Here is a 16,621-nt window from a genome sequence, read left to right as displayed (position 1 = left end):
AGATGTAATCGTGGAGAAAAACCAGTAAATGTAATCTTGGAGTAAAATCCAGTAGATGTAATGTTGTAAATCTTGCATTAAAATCCAGTAGACGTAGTCATGGAGTATAATCAATTAGATGTAATCTTGGAGTAAAATACAGTAGGTTTAGCCATGGAGTAAATTCAGCAGATCTAATCAAGGAGCAAAATCCAGTAGATGTAATTATAGAGTAAAATCCAGTAGCTGTAATCATGCAGAATAATCCAGTAGATGTAATCTTGGTGTTAAATCCAGTAGATGTAATCACAGAGTAACATCCAAAAACTGAATCGTGGAGTAAAATCCAGTAGATAAAATCTTGGAGTAAAATTCAGTAGATGTAATCTTTGGGTAAAATCCCATAGATGTAAATGAGGAGCAAAAATCAAATAAATGTAATCATTGTGTAAAATCCGATAGATGTAATCGTGGAGTAAACCCCCAATAAATGAATTATTGGAGTAAAATCCAATAGAAGTAATCGTTGAGTAAAAATCGATAAAATATAAACATGGAGTAAATTCAAGTAGATGTAACAAAAGTCCAATAAATGTACTCTTGGAGTAAAAATCCAGTACATGTAATCATGCAGTATAATACAGTAGATGTAATCTTGGTGTTAAATCCAGTAGATGTAATCATGGAGTATAATCCAGCAGATGTAATCTTGAAGTAAAATCCAGTAAACATAATCTTGGAGAAAAATCCAGTAGAAGTAATCTTGGAGTAAATTCCAATAAATTTAATCTTGGAGTAAAGTGCAATAGATGTAATCGTGGAGTAAAACGTAGTCTTGGAATAAAATAAAGTAGATATAATCATTGAGAAGATCCAATAGATGTAATCTTGGAGTAAAATCCAGTAGATGTAATTATGGAGTAAATCCAATAGATGTAAACTAGTAGTAAAATCCAATCGATGAAATCGTGGAGAAAAATCCAGCATAACTAATCTTGGAGTAAAGTACTGTAGATGTTTTGGTGAAGTAAATTCCAATCAATGTAATGGTGGAGTCAAATCCATTAGATGTAATCATGAAGTAAAATCCATTAAATGTAACCTTGGAGTAAAATCCGGTACATGTAATCATAGGGTAAAATCTCCAAAAAATGTAATCTTTAGGTAAAATCCAGTAGATGTAATCATGGAGTAAGATCCAGTAGATTTCATCATGGAGTAAAATCCAATCAATGTAATTGTACATACAAATCCAATAGATGCAATCGTTGAGTGAAAATCCAATAAATGTAATCTTGGAGTAAAATCCAGTAGATGTAATCGTGCAGTATAACCCAGTAGAGGTAATCATAGAGCCAAAACCAGTAGATGTAATCTTGGAGTAAAATACAGTAGCTGTAGTAATGGAGTACATCCAATAGATGTAATCTTGGAGAAAAATCCATTAGCTGCAATCATGGAACAAAAATCCAATAGATGTTGTCATGGAGTAAAATCCAGTAGATGTAATCACGGAGAAAAATCTGGCATATGTAATCATGGAGTAAATCCAGAAGACATAGTCTTGGAGTAAAATCCAGTAGATCAAATTTTTTAGTAAAATCCAGTGTATGTAATCTTGGAGTAAACTCCAGTAGATCTAATCATGGAGTAAATCCAGTAGATGTAATCTTGGAGTAAAATCCAGTAGACGCAATCTTGGAGTATACTCTAGTAGATGTTGACATGGAGTAAAATCCAGTAGATGTAATGATGGAGTAAAAATCCTGCAGATGTAATCTTACAGAGAAGGAAGGTAGATGTAATTTTGGAGACAAATCCAGTAGTTATTATCTTGAAGTAACATCCAGTAGATCTAATCTTGGAGTAGAATCAAGTAGATGTAATCATGGAGTAAAATCCAGTTGATATAGTCATGGAGTATAATCCAATAACTGTAATCTTGGAGTAAAAACCAATAGATATAATCATGAGTATATTCCAATAAACGTAATCTTGGAGTAAAAATCTAATAAATGTAATCTTAGAGTAAACTCCAATAAATGTAATCTTGGAGTAAAGATCTAACAAATATAATCTTAGAAGAGAAATCCAATAAATGTGATCTTGGAGTAAAAATCCAATAAATTTAATCTTGGAGTAAAAATACAAACAAAACACAGCATAATATAAACGGTTCATTTATAGCGCCGGATACTAAAAGAAAATTACTCATTATCGAACGAGAACAATATCTTGAGGTCTCCTGTTTGCTCTAGAAGACAAATAAAAAACTAAAGCCACATTAGTACCTGTTTGTTATTTTGTCACAAAATGTGGTTCTTATGATAACATGGAGACCACCTTGTGACGAGTGGTCAATGAGCCATCAAATTGTTGTTCCTAAGTCGTATAGAGAGAAAATTCTTAGTGCCGTCCAAGAAACTCATTTGGAGTCATTAAATGGTCATTAAGACTAATTTCAAGTTCCTGAATCATTTGTATTGACCGAAAATTAAAAGCTATGTTTGAAAATATAATAGATCTCGTCATACTTATCAAATGGCAGGACAACCCAATCAGAAGTTACATAAGGCCGATCTACAACCTCTTCCTGCATCAAACGAACTATTTAGCAGAATAATGGTAGACTGTGTCGTTCCCTTACCTAAGACCAAGCCAAAAATGAAAATAATATGTGATAGAAATACAACGGAAAAAAATGTTCTGCATGGCGAAAGAGTTCTGGCTCGCTAACCCATACCTCTTCAGGTTAAGTATCACGGTCCTTATAATATTAAACAGAGATTAAGTGACTTAAATAATATCATTAACACTCTTGGGAAGCGAATGCAAAACAACTTTGACATATCAATATGTTTCAGGAGTATGCTGATTGATATATTCCTGTTTCTTTAGTAGCACCTGTCCCATACCGTCAGGATTTATGTGATGGAATGCAACTGGACTGTACTGATTCTGGTGAAACCAATCTTAGGAATTCAAAAAAAAATGAATAATCTTGATTAGAAACATTGACATCTACAGCTTCAAGAAAAGAGTGAAATAAAACAGCTATTATTTAAATATAAGCGTTTGTTTCCAGATGTTTCAACACGAACAAATAAAACCTACCATGACATTGAAAATGCAGAGTCCACACCTGTTAAACAGCATCCTTATGGGATTAATCCTCTCAAACAGGAATGTTTGAGAGAAAAAAAGAAATACATTATTTGCTGGTGAGTGATTTCACAGAACCAAATTAAAGTGATTGAAATTCACAATGTATGAATGAGCAGAGCATTCAGCAAATATGACTAAATAGACTTTGGTTAAACTGCATTAGTATTAAATTAATATTTTTTAAAAATGCATCTACATCAAGGCCAACAAACTTCGTCATGGAAGCGATGCACTGAGGGAACACAGAGCCGCCATATTTAACTGAACTGTCGACTCTAGATAAGTTTATTTAATGCATACGTATTAGGAAGAGTTTTCATACAAATTTATTTAGTGCACCAAAGTCAATAGGTTCTCAGAGAATTATCACCGTTAAATATTTGTCCCAAACGCTGATGATAAATTCAAACACCTTAACCAATGAAAATACACCTTAACCAATGAAAATACACCTTAACCAATGAAAATACACCTCATACACCACCGAAAAAAGGATTACTGAATAGCAGCTATTCTGTTGTCTTTGGTACATACTGCCATTTACCTGAAAGGTTTGATTTAAACAGAATTTAATGCAAAACGTACATTCAGTCAATGCGAAGATCCTTCATGACGTTTTCAAATTCCCTGAATGCAACACTTCTAATAACGTAGGTTGTAGGGGGTGTACATGACAACGCTGACATGCACTTTAGTTTCCAACCAGACAGTTGGGAAAACCCAGTTCATCCGCTACGTATTTAAGTAACAATTGCTCTTGTTGCATGCATGTAAAAACGTTTACATTTGTAATGTCATGATGTGTGCCCCACACATGGATATGCAATAAAACCAAAGCAAAAGACAATAACAGCAACAGTTGTCGACATTAAATTTAAATGGAAACAAATTAAATGACTATTCAAAGTTCACTAAAGTTCACTAAAATGAGAAAAACAAACATTTCTTTCCCAAAGCAGTTAAACAACCCAATTTGAGAGCAGTCTATTTCTAAATAAGAAAGTCAGTGATCTTTGATAGGAAGTGTACACAAGGGAACAAATCTTCCTGGAATAAATATAGGAATTACTTATTAAAACCAATGACTGAAGGACCGTTATAATCACAGTCCAGTTGCGAGAACAATATATGTATGGTCTAAGTGTTGGCATAATCGAGAGTGTAACGTCATAATATGAATAGCGTCAAAAGAACTGTTTAGCACCATTCTTCTTGACTGATGTAATTTGACTCTTTCTTACCCTGAACGTGTGAATTAGCATACTTTGTATTACTGAATTCAGTTTTGTTTGGTTAACGCTCACTTGGCCTTAGTTGTTTTCCTCCCCGGACCCACGCTCCTCACAGTAAAATACTGTTTCATAAAATGTATCTGCCAGAAGGCTGGTTTGACCGTTGGGTAATCAAAACCTTTTCACATCGTCTTTGCACATTGATACACCATCACGTCAACTGGAGTCCACCTAATATCACAAACTGAAATCCAGACACAAACGAGGTTTAACGAAACATACTATGCAAGGCTGTTCAGATACGTCTCACTGATACGTCTGCCGCGTGCTACCTTTAAAGTCGTCATCGCAATGCTCCATCGATGAGAGTAGATAATTTATTACATTCACATCCTGCTTGTTATGTACAATTTTCACGTTCTGCACTAAAATCCGTGTAGATAGAAGATCGCGGAAAAATGCAATGTGCATTCTGTGTAAAGCAATCATAACAGAGTACGTTTATCTCCAGATGGCATTTTAGCAAATATTTACATAGTTGTGGTAGTGGCCTTGTCCTCCCAAAGCAAGGTAAGCTACTGTGAGGAATATACTCGTGGCACTGGCGTGTATATGTGTGTATTTTTAAATACTTTTTAAGTCATATCACTACGATATCTGCAGTGCGGCTGTTTATGGTGATGTCGAGCACTGGGCTATCATGCCGCAGATAGGTAGCGTGATGTGCCACCCAGTCACATTATCCGGACGCCTGTCCGACCAGTCCTAACACTTACCTCTTATTTAGCACCCTTTTTGTCTGTCTTTTTGGTATGACTTGGTCAGGTTCGAACTAAACCACCGGCGCGGTCTATCGGCCTATGATATTAGCTTGCCAATTTAGTCCATTACCTGCTAAGTAGCCGCTAAAGAACTTGATAGAAAAGGCACATAAAATAAAGATGGTTAAATTATTTTGGTAATTTATTGTAATTTCTTTTTAAACTTACAATTTTTATGATCACTAGCGAAATAAAAAGAAAACTTTACCTTAAATGCAAGATTTCGACAGAAAGCCAATGTTTAACAACGTGATGTTCAACATAAACAAACCTTACCGTTAAAAAATTATTACGAAGCAAATTAGCATGCCGATAAATTCGTTTCTTATGATCAGCTTTTCTGATAATAATGAAACTCTTATCACCTTGCCCCCACCCAAGAAAAACAATTCGTTATTCAGGTGCCTGGTTCACCCTGCTCACTTCGTCTTTCATCGCTGGGCAACGGCAAGTGTTATATACATTTAATTCATATTGTATTGTAGGCTTTTGTACGTGATTATATGTTATGTATATCTGTACTGTGTAATTAACATTGGTCAGTAACTGAGTTTAGGGCCTCTCTGACTACTCATATGTGGTTGTTTTCTTTTTTGTTAACAACATATTACATAGCTAATATTTCTCTATGTTTTATGATTATTATTAATTGGAGATACAAAATTTACAGATGTTGAGTTGAAAGCCAAATTTTATTTAGAAATTAGGAATGTTCCGAAAGCAAGTTGTTTACGAATTCGACAAAAATAATGACCGTCGATCTGGCTCTGTTATTGAGTCTAATGTTATAATATAACCTTGAAATTGCAAACAAAATCTGTATTCGTATCTTAACACCCAGCGAGGAATGAGTCTTATTGTTCTGTTTAGTTTTAATTTCAGAGGATTTATTTACTTTAAATTATTCACTGGAATTACAAAGTGCTCGATAATACTTCTTGAACTTTATAAATATTTTTGGATTACTGTGAATGCAGTCAACGAGAGTTTTGATTATATCATTGTGATCCATTAAAATTGTTAACACATCGCCACAGTCCAGGTTATTGTTACATTTAGCATATTCAAGATTTGAATTGATTCGTATAATGGTTTAAAATGTTGTGGTTTTATTTCGCATTCTTTCGTGGTCAGTGTGACACGTAAACATTAAGTTTACTATATTGGCTAGGATCGCGATACCTTGGCAAAATGTAATAAATAATCTGCTCTGCTTCGGGCTTGAATTGAGATTTGATTAGGGATAGTTTGACTAATGTTAAAGCCAGATAAGTGTTCAATGTTAACGCGAGGTCATAGCGGTAAAATGTTCAAAGTAGATATTAACACAATGAAGATTATAGGAAGATGTGGTCCATTTGAAAAAGGCGTCACAAATGATATTTTCCAGAATAGTTATTGATTAAGGCTGACTAGAAAGAATTATTCTGACTTCCATGGAAGTGATAAGAATTTTGGCGGGTACAGTAGTAGTCCTGATTGGCTAAGCTAAACGAGGGGATGTTCCCAGATATAAAATATACTTACATTTACACAAAAAAAATATACTAAATCTGGAAATGAATGGGCGTGTGTTCCCAGATGGAATTCATAGCTGAAAATAATCTACCTCGGGATATTAAATAGTCTAAATTTCAGTGGCAAGGCTGAGAGCTTGACTCCGATGAAAAATAGCAAATATATTTTCTCGTTAAAGAAATTGTCCATAGGACAAAAGGGGATGTGGAACTTTTAGAAACCAGTATCCAGAGCAGATAGAGGGAACTCTCCATGAATAATTTCGGATAAAAGCACATGCTTAGTCTCAATTACATACGAAGTAAGCTGGTAACTATTTTTTAATTTATTCGTTTAAATGAATAATTAAATATTCCTTTGAGTTCAGAAATAATCGTGCGTATGCAATAGAACCGTGTAGTGTAAAATATGCATTTCTGCTGACAAATTGTGAGGTGTAAACGATTTGTATCAGAAAAATTTCATGCTTTGTATAAAGTATGCTGAGAATTGATTTTCCTATGTCTGGAAATGTGTCAATGAATAGCTAATTGGCAAAATAACGTACTTAGGAGAAAGTGTGAAGTCAATTAATTCGTGTGTAATTAAGTTGTGAATTCTCTTCAACCGAGAATCGAGCTAACGTGTGGTATAATTCAGCTAGTAAATTTAAAGCCACAGCGGGGTGTGATGGTTTATCTTATGATGTCTAATAATGTTATGGTCAGTTGGAATGCGGTAACCGCTAACCAGAGTATTAATGGAGGATGATCGAGCGACAATGGGAATTTAACATGGGAGTTTGGGCCTATCCAGGAACAATGGAAAATTTAACATGGTGTGCATATCTAGGGACAAGGGTAAATGGAACATGGTGGGTCTGTCTAGGGACAAGCATTTTATAGGGACAAATACAACATACACATACACAAACAAACCAACAAAACATGGCAAGGAGTAAATCCATTCGATGGCACTTTGAGGACAATGCGAATTTAACATGGGCGTTTTGGACTATCGAGGGACTATGGAAATTTAACATGGGAATTGCACCTGGAGAACAATGGGAGATTAAGATGGGAATGCCACGTTAGGACAAAGGAGATTTATTTTGGGTGCTGTAATGGTGTTTTTTGGGACATAAGTGATTATATGCTTATAAATGCATCTCTGGGAACACTTACACAACATAAATACAAAACAAACTGACAATAGTAGAAATAGTAAAACGCTAGAATCTATTTATTGCTTCATCTTGAAGTAAAATCCTATGGAAAATATATATTTAATAGCTTCAAAATGTCTAGGTTCAATGACATTACGGTACTGGACACTGAGAAACAATTGACAACTAAGTAACAGTGTTGCAATTGGCTGACCTGAATACGCGCTACTGTTGGTAGGTAGGTTAAATGAATTTGATAGAGATTTTTGATGGGACAAAAGGAGTGTTATAGGAACAAACAAAATATAGACATATACATTCACATACATACACAGACACATGCACACATACTCCAAACGTCCTGTGTTAGCTTAGAATGTAAGAGAAGGATATGAAATCTTACAAAATAGACTATCCTTAGCAGCAGAAGGGGGCGACCGACCCAAAAAAATGGCTGACAATTTTTTTGTTACCAATCGATAAACCCTCTATTGTGGAATCACACGCTTCTATAAACAAGAACAAACAAAACTTCTTAGTATAAATGACCTGAATTTATACGAGGCTCACATAATTTAATTCTGACCTAAAAGTAGGAAAACGAGGAGAACGCGAACAATCTGATTGACGTTGGATATCTCTTATATATTGGGTAATTGTTATATTTTTCCTTTCTCAATTGTTGGATTATTTCAGAGTGTTTTTCTTTTTCCATTTTTCTTTTTCCATTGTGCGTGAACACACACACACACCGGTGAATCGCTAAGTGCGAAACGAAATTTTAGAGAGGGCTTTCCAGGCTAAATTATAGTTTTGTTAATTTATGATCAAGCACGCCCCCCACCTCCAGTGAATCTGGGGCGCTTTAAAATGAATGCCCTTGGGAGATCAGAGAGGGTCAGGCGAATTGCACCTGTTACTTTTTTTAAAATTACCCATTTAAGTATACCTCGTCTTTTCTCGATGCGTCGCAGGTTCTCCCAATTATAATAGCATAGGTCGCTAACACCGACAATTTGTCTGCCGTGTTTTTGACTCGAATCCATCAAGTCGTTTTCACTTATCGAAAGATTCTCTGAACGATTTTACCAATTCGGCCACTGTCTCTCTTAAGAATATACGATGAAATAATTTATGCGAGCATACGCTTACTGAACAGACAGACACACGCACGTATTTAAATCGCATAATTTATTTCTCAAGTATTTGTATTTAACGTAAACAGTATATGTCTTCAGCGAATATACACTAATCGAATTTATTTGCAAATTTCAAAGACTTAGCGTGTTGAACCACGTAACTGGCCAATGAATAAATAGCTGGAAATCTCAACGAACTATTATGTCCATTTATATTTTTAGCTGCTTGACACGTGATAACGGGCATGGCTAAACAGTTGAGTCAAATTAAGATCCAATTTGTTTGTTGTATTTGGCAAACTACATTACGTTACTGGAGATACAGTAAACCCTTGTATATCGCCTGACTTAGTGATATGTAATTAAATCGTTGTTGTAATAATAATAATGAGTGATTCTGCGCTTACTATGGAATCTCCTACGGCAAAATTAACTCGAGAATGACTGGATGCGATTAAGAAGTATCTTCCAGTCCGTGATTCTGTCGTACAACAGTTACAACAACAACAAAATTGCATTCCATTTTGGCCTGGAATCCGAATTCCGTAAAACCAATCAACGAATTTGATCTTTTGGCGACCGTTCAAAATTATAACCAATAACCTAATATTGATTGAAATTCATAATAGTCACTTTGACTAGATTCGAGTAGAATAGTTTTAGAATACTTATGTACACTTAGTACGCAAAATTGTTATCATAGGACAATAGGAAAAATATTTTACTATATTTGATTTGATTAATCGCACAGGTAGCTTACACGTTATTGGTATTTTATATTGTCCATTAGAAAAACTGGACCAGATTGGATAAAGTACCGGGTCCCTCGCCTCCTTGCCTCTCTCAGACATTTCGTACCATAACGGATTTTTGGGACAATTTCCACCCGTCTAAAAAAACATCAGGTGTCCCGATGTGACGTCATAATCGCGACCAATCGAGACTAACGTCTCATGTGTATGTTGGGTCTATTCCCACTCATGTGTAGCCTTATGGTCCAACGGCTAAATTAACAACACTCTTTGCGTGTATTAATGCCTGGAGGATGTGGCTCGGATTCCTTCCCCCAGGAATAATTAACAGCCTGCTGTGCAGGAATTAACCAGACGTACATGCACTGATGGGCGAACACATCTATAATCAAATATTCAAATTCGCGCCATTCAACCTTGAATAACCAAGGAAAATGGTGAGCAATCACATGGACAAGATGTTAAAGTTGCAGGAAGTAGTGGATACCATAGGCATTGAAGAAGTGTTGCTAGACAGAATAGAGAATGGTGCCTATAGTCCACACATTTTGAACATGGAAATTAATAATTTAAAAAGGTGAAGGAACAACTTAGAGAAATGATTAAAGAAGAAAAAGAAGAAAAGGAAGATATACAAGACAAAGAGAGGATAAGAGCATGGAATGATAAGACTGAAACAGAATAGGAGAATGAAAAAAGAAAAAGAGGAGATAGGGGAGAAGGAAGAACAGAAGGAGGATAAAAAGGAGAAGAAAAATAAGAATGTGATAGGGCAGATAATGTTCTGGTGGCAAAGAAAAAAAAGGCAGAATTACAAGCGAAAAAAAAACAAAGCTGTTTTCAGGGCCACTCCATTGCCTCGAAAAGATTTGCTCTCTTGCCTAAAAAAATATTTAGTCGATTTTATATTTTATGTTTGCCTCCAAAGATATTTATTCTCTTGCCTAAAAATATATATTTAGTCGATTTTATAGTTAGGTGTGATAGATTGATGTTCATCAATCTAAATATGTGTCTTGCATGTGTTATATATGTCTGTCTCAACTGTATTTGTCTTTACCTACAGTAGCGAGTATTCAGGTCAAACCCTTGTCACATTGTTTCCAGTGTCCAGTACCGTGACTTCACCTCACCTGTTCCATTCCTATTATCTCTAAACAACAACCCAACTTTCCCTTTTCGCTATACAGTCCCAGTATTACTTATGTTAAATTCCCCTGGTGATATGAAAAGTCTTGTCGCTAGACGTTCCCAAGGCGCGGGGGGGGGGGGGGTTGTAATATATATTGTCCCATTGTCGTTAAAGTATCCCACTAACTACTAGCGCGTATTCATGTCAGGCACTTGCAACACAGTTATTTAGTCTACTGACTAACTGATGTAGGTCATGACGGGAATGAATTTGCATGATAAGGCATGCAATAGAGCTGTCCTACTTACATGCCCTGCACCGCATTTCTTTTGTTATAGTTCGTAACATGGTGTGAAAGTGTACACAGTTTGCGGAAAAAAAAAGAACAACAACAAAAACAACACAAAAAAAACAGTTTATCGGGACTGAAAACACCGTAATAGAATTGGTCCGAAAATAATGAAATTGTCATGTATATTTTTAAAATCTGTTGTATTTTAATGTCATGGTGTATTTATTGTACGTTCCAATTTGTTTTTTTGTTTTTTTTAATGAAAATCAAGTTATGTGCAAAATTACGATCAGTAAATGTCCTTAATTTTGTCCATCCACATTTGAACTCCCATCTCGTGATTTAATTTGTCCATCTGCGTTTAAATCATCCTAGCGTCATTTAATTTGTTCATCTACATTTAAACCCTCCGTACCATTCTTCAGACTGCCCATCTACATTTAAACGTTCCATATCAGCCTTCAAGAACCCCGGGTGGCCGAGTAAAGCGCTCGCCTTTACTGATCACTGCCATATCACCTCTATTTGCGTGGGTTTGACTCTCGGGCTCGGCCTTAGTGGATATGTAAGAAAGCAATCCAGTAGCTTCCAGTGGGCCGGTGGTTCATCCCTGGGGTTTTCCGGGTTCTTTCTCCACCAGTTATACTGGCCGCCATGTATAGCTATATCATATTCTGAAACAAATAGTTAAGCACACAACAATCATTACTAAATGTATCCATCTACATTTAAACACGCTTTCAGCATAACCATTATTAACTTCGTTTCTGACACTCACTGGATGTAACGAAGAAGTCATAATAAAGTCGTTGTAATGTCGAGAAGAAAATGTGTTGTAGTAACGAAGTGTTGTTCGTAACAACGAAAACATTTATTAGAAGAACGATAAAAATAACGTTGTAATCACAGGTGCTCGACGCTAGCTTGATGTTGAAAAAACACAACAATAATCAAAAGGAAAAAAATATACAGAGTAACAAAAACACCTCAGATTACCCCCACGACCCGTTCTGACATGATCCTCTCTATCATAATATATAAGAGAGACGGTACGTAACTTCCCAGTACTTGGTTCCACCCATAACCCTCGATTTCCTTCTTCTCTTTCCGTCTTTAAAGGCACACAACCATAATATATGGCTTATTTTACTCCTGAAACATTTTTCAATTTATCAAGCCATCATTGACTTTTTTGCGTTGTAGCAAGCTGAAGTTACGGGCTCCGATACGTGCGAATTTCGCAAATTTTGCCTGCCAGGACAACGTCGAGCTCATGAGTCAACCGGTGAAAGCGCTACATATACCATGTTTGCAAATCTACGATACGTCCCTTCTTTAATTACAGAACAGTGGTAGATGCAAAAGTAAGTTTTTTATTTACCATTAACTCTATTCAACTTTAGGAATCCTGTTCCATGGAAGAATTAGACATTGTCTTCTTCACTGCACATACATCGTATACCAGCGACTCTTATTTTCGAAAACATGTACACTATGGGGCACATACGTCATCGGCGAAATATGATTGGCTCAAAATGTTATACTTTAAAGCAGAGCAAACTTTCCAGTGCAAGTGCCGCATACACAAATTTACACCTTGTCGCGGGCCGCATAGTTCATTAAGTAAAATAATTAATATTTGAAATAGCAAAAACAAAAGGTTTTTCTAAATAACATCTAATTAATGTTCAGTTGTTAATATGTTGTTAATATTTGAAAACTTAAACTTCAAAAGAAGCACATTTATTTGATAAACAGAGTAACATAAATAGAGACAGTGCGAATGATGACTTGTTCCTAGGCCGTATGAAAACCTTTGGCGGGCTGCACGGCCCGCGGGCTGTAGTTTGCCCACCCCTGCTTTAAAGTATCCTCTCATTAATTTAACAAATTCAAATGATTTCTAACATGATGCAATCATGTTATTGCCTATTTTTGCCTGCGTACAAATAGTCGAAATAGTGAAACGGTTCTCTGATGCATGGATGTTACGTACCTTCTCTTATATAGTTTTGATAGAGAGGGTTCTATGTCCGAACGGGTCATGGGGGTAATCTAAGGTATTTTTGTCACTCTGTATGATTTTTTTCCCCTTCAGATTATTGTTGTTTTTTTTTGTTTTTTTTTGTTGTTGTTTTTGTTTTTTTGCTCACCATCAAGGTCGCGTCGAGTACCTGTGTTGGTAATAACTAAAAAATAATGTCGTAATTCCGAAAAGTGTTAAGAATATGTATTTTTTTCTCTCCAAAACACAGATGTGATCAACTATGCTTTGGAGGTCACTGCTTCTATTCAATATCGGAACATCGACTCCGTGTTATGTGTACCCTCCGTGTACAGTGATATACCCAGTACGACCTATATAAAAACAAGACTGCGAAGAGCAGTGCAAGACTCCGCTTCTTACCAGAATGAACTTCAACTCGCACCGTTCAGTTGTTACTTGCTCGAATGGTTGTGTTGCAAGTTCGCAACCTTTGGCATCGCAAGTGGGACTAGGTTTGTATTATTATGTGTTATATTATTACAGGTTAGAACCCCAATCCCTTGATTTTCTTTGTAACGAGCCCCTGTGGCTCAGGCTGAATAACAGAATACAGAGATAGTAATAGCAGGAACGTCATTTCAGTATTTTTCGGGGGGGGGGGGGGGGGGCAAAACTTGACGGGCTTGTTAATTTTCGTATATAGGCTACAGCAATTTTACAGCACATACAAATTCCCTGGCTTTTGCATATCTTTAATGTATGCATGTCTGTGAAGCACTATGGCAACACACACACACACCCACCCCCGGACAGAGCTGAGGGGGCAAACTGTGCATGTGTTTACATCTCATTGTACATTATTGGTTAAGTGTGTGTTTGCTGTTAATTTTTGCACATTGTTTACATATTGTTTTATGAAGATTCTGGAAATTTTGGGAGGGATGCATTTTGATGATGGAGATTATAGCCTTAGCATATCTGTAGGTTACTGTAACTCATGTGTCACACTTTACTGGCTTTGGTTAAATTTTGTGTCTTAAGTTGTTTTTTTTTCTGGCTCAGTTCATACTAGAATTGTCAAACTAGAAAATCGTGTGAATTTCTGTTAGTACTTCACCCATACAACAAAACAAGGACAATGTGATCTACATCCTGCATTTTGCTGGTGTAAGTTAAAAATGTGTTAACCTTATGACCTTTATGGGGTTTTGTATGCATACTGATATAACTAGAATTATAAAACACAGCAAGACAGTGCATCATGATGACTACTACAACCTCGTTACAAAGTAGGTCACTATGACCGATATTTTTTGCATCACTGACTCAGGTTCAGTTTCAAATGTTGTTTATGCCAGAATTGTCAAAACTAAATGATTGTAGTCACCTTTTAATACCATACCTATTCAACTAAAGTAGGTCATTGTCACCTACATTAAATATTTTACTGGTTTATTATAGGTTTTTCTGTTTGGCTCATAACCACAGGTTTCTGCCTCCTGCATACATACTATTATACATGCAATGATGAAACATGAATGTATCTTGATAAGTACTACATACTTCTCTGAAAGGTAGGTCACTTTGACTGATATTTCACACTTCACTGACTTATATTTGGGTGATATTTTATCTTGCTACAGACTGACACTGTTGATACAGGATAAAATGAAACTGGAACTAAATTATATCACCAGTCTAAACTTTTACAGTTTCATGTAGAGTTTCTTTCCCATTGAATGAAGTCAACAACAAGGTTTCAAACAGTAAATTAATTCCTTTATAGATTTCTGCTCCAGAGTTCATTTTTATTGAATACTTTTTGTTCACTCTTGCTGAAACCACTTAGTAAGTGCTAAATAAAGTGTTCAGTGGTACAAGTAGATTTTCATTAAGGGTGCTGTTTTAGTTTGGGATTTAACTGCTAACAAAGTAAGAACAACATTGAAAACTGAAAGAATGTATGAGAAAAATGTATCATCCAACAGGAACTTCCAGTTTTTCAAATGGATACTTTCTTAACAGCTTTGAAACTTTCTTTTTTTGCCAGCTCAAGTGCACACAAATCATCTGAACACTTTCTTTAGGACCTTCAAAGGAATTTTGATCAGGGTAAACAATGAAAACCCAGTAAAAAATAAACACAAGTCAAAATCTCTGAAGATATTAACAAAAAAATTTACAAACTGTTTCATCCTACCCAGAGTATCTACCTTCCAACACCCAAATCTTTCATGAGATAACCGTAATTAATACATCTAAAGTCTTTTAATAATAAAACTGGGTGTATTTTGATTTGTGCTGGTAGATGATTGTTCCACCTGCATTAGTACACAAACCCCATCCTATAGAATGATTATTAAAATTGTTTGAAACATACTCTGTATTTCATAAAGCACAATCGAGATTTAGAAAGTGTCAGTCGTGCCAAACAGACTGTACCAAAATTAATTGATCTTTGGCTGAAGGAAATGGATAACGGACATATGACTGGGATTGTTTTCCTTGACTTCAAGAAAGTCTTTGATCTTGTTGATCATGAAATTCTGCTGCAAAAGTTGAACTGTTACAGCTTCGACAATCCATCTTTAATATGGTTTAGATCATACCTAAACCAAAGGTCTCAACAAGTAAGCATTGGCAATATTAGCTCTCAGACTCACACTATTCATTCAGGAGTCCCTCAAGGCTCAGTTTTAAGCCATCACCTCTTCCTTATCTATGTCAATGATCTATCACTAAATAATGAATCCACAAATAAAGATTTGTTTGCAGATAATGCAACCTTGTATACATCTAGTTCTGATACTGAAGCTATCCAAATTAGATTAAACTCAGACCTCATTAGAGTCCAAAACTGGGCACAACAAAATAGGATGGTAATTAATGAAGGTAAAACAAAATTTATGATTTTGGGGACATCACAAAAGCTACACAAGTCAGGGAACCCAGAACTATCTCTTGCAACAAATAATCATCAGTTAAAAAATGTTAAACATGAAAAGCTTGCAGGTGTGTCCGTAGTCCAGATAATAATTTATTATGGAATGACCATATTGGTAAGCTTGGTAAAACATTGTCATCCAAAATTGCCCATCTCAGCTGATTCAAGAAATATTTACCTGTGGAAACTCAAAATCTATACTACAAGTGATATATTCTTCCAACAATGGATTATTGTTCAAATGTATGGGGAAACTGTGCTACATTTGCGCTTGACAGGATTTATAAACTTCAGAAATGAGCAGCATGCATGATTTTAGATGCATCTATTGTTCATCCTTCAAAAGTGTTGTTTACATAACTCAGATGGTTCACAATATATGTGTGTGTGCATGATTAGGATTTTTAATGTAGGTTTGTTTTTTTTTAATCAGTCATATCACTATGATGTCTGCAGTGTGGCAGTTTATAGTGATGTCTGGCACTGGGTCATCATGCCACAGACACATAGCATTGT

At 35.6% G+C, this 16,621-nt stretch overlaps 1 protein-coding gene across 1 annotated transcript in view; it reads left to right on the top strand.

The window, feature by feature from the left end:
- The first annotated feature begins 13,338 nt into the window (after positions 1 to 13,338).
- Positions 13,339 to 16,621, top strand: part of LOC149802653 (uncharacterized) — a 94,899-nt gene continuing 91,616 nt past the window's right edge. The window contains exon 1 of the mRNA XM_089952014.1: positions 13,339 to 13,673. Within this exon, the coding sequence (XP_089808140.1) occupies positions 13,586 to 13,673 (88 nt within the window). The 5' untranslated portion in view covers positions 13,339 to 13,585. The remainder of the gene's footprint in view (positions 13,674 to 16,621) is intronic.

The sequence above is a fragment of the Sinohyriopsis cumingii genome, chromosome 3, assembly GCF_028554795.1.
Source record: "Sinohyriopsis cumingii isolate HCF-2022 chromosome 3, ASM2855479v2, whole genome shotgun sequence".
Classification (NCBI taxonomy): Eukaryota; Metazoa; Mollusca; class Bivalvia; order Unionida; family Unionidae; genus Sinohyriopsis; species Sinohyriopsis cumingii.
This window is presented reverse-complemented; position numbering and strand designations above follow the sequence as displayed.